The following is an 8,368-nucleotide window of genomic DNA, read 5'->3' on the forward strand; positions in this document are numbered from 1 at the left end:
TGTCATGCTCCCTAGACAGATCCTCCCCCTTACAGACCCTAAAGAATTGTTCTCTCCTTATAATTGTAAGTTACTATTAACAACAATTTGACAATTATCATAGTAGTAATTACAATTAAATAGCTGTTCTTGAAGATATGATTTGCATATGGCAGGTGTGTGGTGATTTGTGAAAAACAGCACTTAGGTCGGTTACCTTCTGTGGACCTCATATTGCAGAGTCCAGTCTGACTATTGCTTAATTATTTCCCATGCACCTTTTAATCCTACACCATATTAGTTGTCTAGCAATATTCAGTGAGCACAAGAGAGATGCCTTCCATTCTTTCTCTAGAAGGACCAACCATCTGCCTGAAGCCTCCCCCTGGGAACCAGTCCTTACTAATTTCTTAAAGAAAACTGTGGCCTCGATTTTGAGTAACGCAGTGAAGAATGTTGTATTTACTGCACATGACAAATACTGTCACGTAGAGGTGAGATACTTACCAGGTATAATATATACATCCTAATATGAGTTTAAAATGGAGAACAGTCTCCAAAACTGGAGCTTACCACATGGAAATCAGAATGTATGGTCATTTTTCTGTGTCTTCTCTGCTGACAAATGTTGGCATTGTTGACTTATTGAAATCTGTGAGGGGAAAACTGTAGATGTACAATGCTCACCAAAAACCCAGAATTCAGATCCCCGCACAAACTGCCTTTTGCAAATGGATTGTAACTTTCCTCCACCTTCTCAATCAGGGCCTCTGGATCTCGACACTTTCTCTACTCAGGATATGAGCCAATGGCACATGCCGAGTGTCACTCATCGCCACATTGATAGAAAATTCTTTGTCTCTATCTCTGACCACAGTATCTCAGCTGCCAATGCATGTTAGTGGTCTTTAAGTGTCCCTCTCATCTTTATGTGTGCATGAATGTACCTACAGACCATCAAGGGTTCCAATTTGAAAGAAGATGAGTTTTACTCAGGCTCGCCCCGCCCTTTTGCACTTGCAGTTGCTGAAAGAGGACTGTTTACCCTTCATTGTGGGATATCTAAACTCCACTCTGAAAACCAGGGCTTGTTTGGATGTATAGTTAATGTATGCATCATTAGGATTTTATTAAGTTATGACTGGCTCAGACTACATTATAAGGTTAAATCCTCAAAGGTGTGATGAGTTTTAAGGCACATTGCACTTTGTGATTATGGATTAAACTGAGAGGCTGTGTAAGTTATTTTAATTTTAACCTGTATTTTTAATGGATTACGGTTTTTATGTAATTGTATGTTTGTAACTTTTATGGTTCTCCTCTGTGAAACCGCATAAAGTTGACTTGACTTGACCATCAAGGGTCCTTTCGTTTGTCTCTCTGGGGTCCATCTAGCATGGATGCTGAGCTTAGCAAGAATTCAAGGAAATATCATTCAAGATATTCACTCTTAATTTATCTGGAGGAGTTCTTCTTCACACCTCTCTTTTGCTTCATGTGTCTCTCAGCCTCACCTCTGCATTTTCTTCTGTATTTATCATGCAACTCTCAAAGATAATTTTATCTGATCTCTTGGACCTTTGTTTTAAGGAACATTAACAATATAGTTGTCGGGATAGTCTTGTATGGTGGACTATGGCCAGCTGGGGATTCTTCTGCGCTTGCCTGGGCTCTTGCGACTTATTTGTGTGGAAGTGGGGGGTATTTTTTTCCATTGAGGTGTTGTTTGTTGCCTTAAAGATTAATTTTGTCTCAGAGTTATTCTCATTTATCATGCCTGTGTTCCTGCTCTTGTGCATCAAGTGGCTTCACATTAAGATTGAGCCCTGGTTGTTCTTTCCCCTCTATGAGTGGAATGCTCCTAGTATTAGCCATTTCAGCGATAGCATCCTAAAGGCGCGTAGAGTTGTAAAGGGTTACTGTGGATGGTATGACTATAATGTTTTTATATTCTTGATATGAGCATACTTATCTTGTTAGGAGCGTTCTAGACATTTGCCATCAGTTCTTGTGTGTGAATTGATTGACTGGTTTTCTTGCCTCCTTGTGGGGAGTTTGTTGGTGGCTCTTTCTAGCATCTGGAAAATAATGTAAATATTAAGCGGGAGGGTGACAGGAGCACTGATGTGGGTCTGGTGTCTAAACACCTTTTAACGCTTGATTCTGTTTTTTTCCAGCACCCATCCTTAAAGGATATATTTGGTTGTGATTCTCTCTCATCAACTCAATCATTGAGGCTGCTTAGATCGCTGCCATATTATTTCTCTCATCGATATTTCTTCACTCCGCCTATAATTGGTTCCAGTCATTCCTAATCTCATCCTATTACATCCTGTCTTATTCTGAAAGTCTCTCAAGTTCCTCCTGTTAGGCAGGCAGGAGGTCTGTGCATGATGCATTATGTCGGGTCTGTAGATTGTTGATAGAGTATGCCCTGCACATTCCTTGCCCTGTTTAAGATGATAATAGGGGATGTATGACGTTACAACGCATACTTTTACAATGCCTACCTTTACAACGCATTTTTTACACCGCAACATCCATTACAACGCATACCATTACAACGCATGCCATTACAACGAATTCTTTGAAACTACCTTTACAATGCATTCCACTACAAAGCATTCTACATTTACAACGCATACCATTACAACGCATAACATTATATTGCATGTAAGGTAAGTATTGGATAGTGTAGGGGTAAAAACTACTATTCTAACTCCAGGGGTGCAACAGTAGGGTAAGTGTTGGATAGTGTAGGGGTAAAAAATACTATTCTAACTCCAGGGGGTGCAACAGTAGGGTAAGTGTTGGATAGTGTAGGGGTTAAAATTACTATTCTAACTCCAGGGGGTGCAACAGTAGGGTAAGTGCTGGATAGTGTAGGGGTTAAAATTACTATTCTAACTCCAGGGGGTGCAACAGAAGGGTAAGTGTTGGATAGTGTAAGGGTACTATGTGTTGTATTGCTATGCGTTGAAATGGTATGCGTTGTAATGACTGCGTTGTAATGGCATGCGTTGTAGTGGTGTGCGTTGTAGTGTCATGTGTTGTAATGGTTGAGTTGTAAATGCATGCGTTGTAATGGATGTTGCGTTGTAAAAGTTGCGTTGTAAAGGTTGTTTCCTGATAATAGGCTGTACTCTATTTCAGCTTGCCAGTGGAAATGTCAGCCCTGCTTGAAGTTGTCATTCCTCTCCTTCACCCATTGTGTAGTCACTTCCCCCTGTGTGTTGCTTGGTCAGCTCTGAATGCATCTCATCATCATCATCATCTTTGCAAGCATCACTTGGGCTATCAGTATGATCAGAGGGCACCTATCTGCCTCATGCTGAGTACCACTTGGCTTAGATTCCCGTGGATGTCAGTGGTAGCAGCTCCATACTCCACTCTTGCTCCACCATCCATCATGCTGACTGTGAGCCCCTGGTCCTCCTGGCGATTTCTGCCCCATCTCCAGTCCACAAAGCTGCTGGAGCGTAATTATCTGTGGGCAACACAATCACTGCAGCAAATTGCAATGTTCCCATCCTTGGTGCTACACAGACTCATGTCAGACCGTTGCATTTCCTTTATTTGCTGCGTTCCTTTCTACTACTTGCTCCAGTAGATCTATGCAAGGCAGTCAGGCTACCAGGGCACCATCCTGTTTTTCAGTGGCTTGCAGGCCTCTCAAGTGCTGACAGGCTCACACATATCTGTTTGTGTCTGCTTTCTTGTTTCATAGTTCAGACTCACAACAAGTCAGAGGAGTCCATTCTTACTGCCCAACTTACACAGAGTGCTGCCTCCTGCAGCACTCCAAGGTAGCCATGTTCCCTCTGTTTTGGCAGGCGAGCAGTGTGCATGCATAGGCAACAGTCTCCCACTCCAGCAACGCACACAACATATAACTCTGCCTTTGACCAAGCCAAAGATGATGATACAGTGAAATGAACTGCAATTGGCAAACAAAATAATACGCTAACTTCAAACCGCCAAAGGCGTTTAAGCAACAGCCGAAGAACTTTGCAGATAGCAGATTACTTTCAATGCTCTAGTTCAGAATCAATACGCCCCACTGCTGCCGCTAGCAGGTGACCAAAAAGACCCCCATCTAAAACACTAACAACCATTTGTACACATGTATTGTTTTGTTGTGTCGAAAAATAACTCCTTGGTAATGCTTTTTGTAAATCTCTAGTGCATTATGGGAGTTGTAATTGTGTATATGTGGAAACACGTGTACATTGTTTTAGCTTTAAAATAATTCCATTCTCATTCAAAGTAGTCAGTATTGAAGAATTTGATTTAACACAATTGTTTTATCGTTTTATATTAAACAAAAACAGTATATTCTGGTACATCTATATGTTTCTCACAGATGTATCACAACAGATAGAGCATGTTAGTGAGCAAGATGTCGCTACCGAAAGGCCTTGTGACATTGAGGATTCCATAGAAAAAGCTGATCAAGCACCATCCAGAAGAAGAGCTCCAGTTTTACCACTCCCAGAATCTGACCATGTGGCAAATGAACCAACCAAGGGCAGGGAAACCAGCCTAGTATCTTTGAAAGCCAGACAGGTGTGTTGCATGGTGTTACAGTGTCATCGTGAGGCTGCAGCTCCTCATAATACTGGTGTTTTTTGCTGCTGCTGATGGTTTGGAGACATCTCAATTGTTTGGGGGAGAGGGTTAGAAGCCTCAATGCTTTCTGTGCAGCACCTGCAGGCAAGAAATATAAAAACTGTAAATCACCAATTAGTGTATATGAATCTTACAATATCACAACTGATCAATGGCTTAGAACGTTTTAGGAAAATAGTTGAGGATGGCCACGTTATGATGAATCAAAACTTTGCTAAGCTCACAGGTTCTGCTGAGAAACTAAAAACAACAATACACCACCACCATATAACGCAAAGGCATCACCAACCCCTGTTGTGGTTGGTATTAGGCAGATCGATTAACCGTCTGGCTCAGGCTACTACCACGTATCCAGGCGCACTGTAAATATACAAACTGAGAAGAGGCACTGCTGTAGGGATGCAGCATATGGCTTATTGAAGGTCACATCTGCCTTAGAAATTATGCAAACCAGAACTATAGACTTCTGCTATCATTCCAAATCCAAATAACTGACTAACCTATCCACCACTTAAAATGTACTTGCATGTTTCACTATACTAATTCAACACTAATCCTCTATGCGTCCCGGAGTAGCATGCTACTTGCCGAAAAAGCGATTTGACACCTTGTCAGGGGTAGTAAACGCTATATAAATGCAATTACAATACAATACAATACAATATCTCGGCCTGCAGTTTCAGGGGGTAGGTGAAAGTGAAAAGGCATCAAGCCTAAGTAGCCGCTCAGTGCCTGATGTATCCAACCTCAGGAACACACACAGACATAAACCAAGTAGAGATGTTAATGGTACTCCAGAGGCAGGTACTGCTGAGAAAAGTAGAGCAAGCAGAGCAGGAAGAAAGCACTGGCATGATTGTTGTCTTTTCCATATGCTGTTCACGTATGAGTATTTTTTTGGCATATCAGAAAAAAATATATAAGACTAATTTGTGTATGAATACTTTTTTGCTTTAAAAAATAACAATACGATTCCTCAATAAAAGGCATGCATCTTTGGAGATAAAAATGTATAACAAACATACAAACATGTATTTCCGTGATTTTTTTTACCTTATTTTCTTTTTACTTACTTTAAAAATAATTGTCAGTTATCTCTATATGACGTGTTCTACCCTCAGTAGTATGAGAGCCACCCTGTTGGGGTTTCATTTGTATTTTTTCTTCCTCTGGCTCAAATTCTGAATCAGTCTCCACATTGTGAACACCACTCCTCGTACCAAGATTATGCAATATTGCACATGTAGCAATGGTTTTGCAACATATTTCTGGCTCCATCACCCATTCAGACACCTGAAGCTTCCTTTTAGTATTGCAAATGTCTGCTCTCTATTGACACGTGTACTTTTGTGAGCATGGTTGTCTAGCTGCTCATTCCTCGTATGTGGGTTTAAACATGGTGTTAAGATCCAGAGTCGTAATGCATATGCACGGTCTCCAAAACAGTTCGAGAAGCATATGTTAGTATGGGTTATTACTTTGGATGGTAAACTGGTTGTAAACTATTTTATATAGGCTTACCAAGTAGAAAAGCATCACCAAAATCACATTGAGACAGCCTATTATATATATTCCACATTCGGAACATATAGAAATCATGTGTGATGTTTGCAAATCAGGCAACAAGGTAGGGTGTCATACAAGAGGCCTCACACACAACCAGTATATTGAGGGAATGGCTATTCTTGTGGTTTAAAAAAATGTATTTATCTGCAGATGGCGGGCAGATAACAATATGTTTACCATCAACACAGCCTATAATATTTGGAAAATGTGCCAGATGATAAAATAAAAATTTGGTATGTTTAAGTCTTGCTGAGATATAGGAAAATAAACGTAATCATTCATTTTGGACAACAATACCAATAAACCTGTTGAAGAAAATTGAACAGCACTTTGGAACACTCCCCCTGTTACTGCTATTACTCCCTAGTAACTTCCAGAAGCTAAAAAGTGTAGGCAACACAGAACGCAGTACCTGCACATGTAGTGGGATAGCATTGCTTCTGCCCATTGGGGTCTGTAGCCACGGGTGTGAATCAGGTATTAAATCCAAAACCAACTGTCTATTAACCCTGGACTCATCAAATGTCTCCTCCTCACTTTGATCCAAAAGAGCTACCCTAACCCTAAAAATCCTCTCCTGTCTCCTTCTCTGCATACCAGCCAAAATGCTAACATACAAAGCTGCTATTGTGCAAGGCCCTGATTAATTTTGGGCCACTTTATATAGGTTGCACTTGATTAACACCTGATTTGATGGTAATTGCATTTCCTAAAACTGCAATTTATGACTAGTCACAATTAGGAAATGCTTCATTCATAATATTTACAAATCGCAATTTGGAAATTCCTATTTGTGATTCCTCATTTGGAAGCACAACAATTGCGATTACCAAAATAAATAAATCACAAATTAGGCCTGGTCTTCCTAATAGAAGGGGGTTTTGCATTCACAAACAGCCAAAATAATGATTTGCACCATTTGAGAATGCAAAACTCTTTTATTCATCTGGCCCGAAGGGTAGTAAAAGAGAGTTGATATTTCAAACCTCGTAAGGTTCACAAAATGCCCTACCGATAGGAGCTCTAGTGCAGATTTATCTGTTCCTCCAATTACCTTAACTGCACAAGACTCCCCATCGGACACAGAAACAGAGTTAGAACTTGCAACTGATTTAATGCCGCAATTTGGAGATAACACCAAGTGAGGTCTGCCTGCAAACAGGACAGATTCAGAAAAGGGGGTGGTGATGAACAGAGTGTCTGAATTAAGCAGACCACTCTTACCCAGTCCAAAGATCAGGGCTTGATCCATCACCGTTATTTAGCTGACTGCACCATCCCAGCTCAGAACCTGGCTATATGCAAATTAGTCTGTCCCTGGCCCAGTGCATCATGGGAACAGGGCAGACCAAACTACCAAGCCAATTCTTCACCAGAAAGGAGACAAGCTTCCGGGGACCGGTTTCTGGCATTTCAGCCGTCGTCGGCCCGGCTTGCTTGAATCCTGATGGTGCAGTGAGCAAGGGACTCATGTCTGAGTATACCCTGCCACCCCTGTTCCCATCATGCACTGGGACAGGAACAGACTATTTTGCATGTAGCCAGGTTCTGAGCTGGGATGGTGCAGTGAGCTAAAAAACGGTGATGGATCAAGCCCTGATCTTTGGACTGGGTAAGAGTGGTCTGCTTAATTCAGACACTCTGTTCATCACCACCCCCTTTTCTGAATCATTTTGTCCACCATAAGCGTGGAAGGGTATACTCAGATGTGAGTCCCTTGCTCATTGCACCATCAGGATTCAAGCAAGCCGGGCCGACAACGGCTGAAATGCCAGAAACCGGTCCCCGGAAGCTTGTTTCCTTCCCAGTATAAGAATTGGCTTGGTAGTTTGGTTTGCCCTGTTCCCATCATGCACTGGGACAGGACCAGACTAATTTGCATGTAGCCAGGTTCTGAGCTGGGATGGTGCAGTGAGCTATAAAACGGTGATGGATCAAGCCCTGATCTTTGGACTGGGTAAGAGTGGTCTGCTTAATTCAGACACTGTTCATCACCACCCCCTTTTCTGAAAGCAAACAGGACAGGCTCACACTCATTCTCCCTATACACCTACTGGCAAGGAGAAAATAGCATCTGGATCACAACCAACAATGATCTAGTAGGTGAACACCACATAAGAATAGTCCTAAAGCACAGTCAACTCAAGAAAAAGGCTGTTGAGGGTGTAGCCCAACATTAAAATGATGAAAGAGG

The 8,368-nt window shown here is 41.6% G+C and overlaps 1 protein-coding gene across 1 annotated transcript in view; it reads right to left on the minus strand.

Annotated features, from left to right (window-relative positions):
* Positions 1-1,854, minus strand: part of LOC147684436 (extracellular calcium-sensing receptor-like) — an 89,755-nt gene extending 87,901 nt beyond the window's left edge. Inside the window, exon 1 of the mRNA XM_086942309.1 lies at positions 1,757-1,854. Coding sequence (XP_086798435.1) covers positions 1,757-1,854 — 98 coding nt within the window. The remainder of the gene's footprint in view (positions 1-1,756) is intronic.
* Between the last annotated feature and the right edge of the window lie 6,514 nt (positions 1,855-8,368).

The sequence above is a fragment of the Lissotriton vulgaris genome, chromosome 10 (assembly GCF_964263255.1).
Source record: "Lissotriton vulgaris chromosome 10, aLisVul1.2, whole genome shotgun sequence".
NCBI classification, from domain to species: Eukaryota; Metazoa; Chordata; class Amphibia; order Caudata; family Salamandridae; genus Lissotriton; species Lissotriton vulgaris.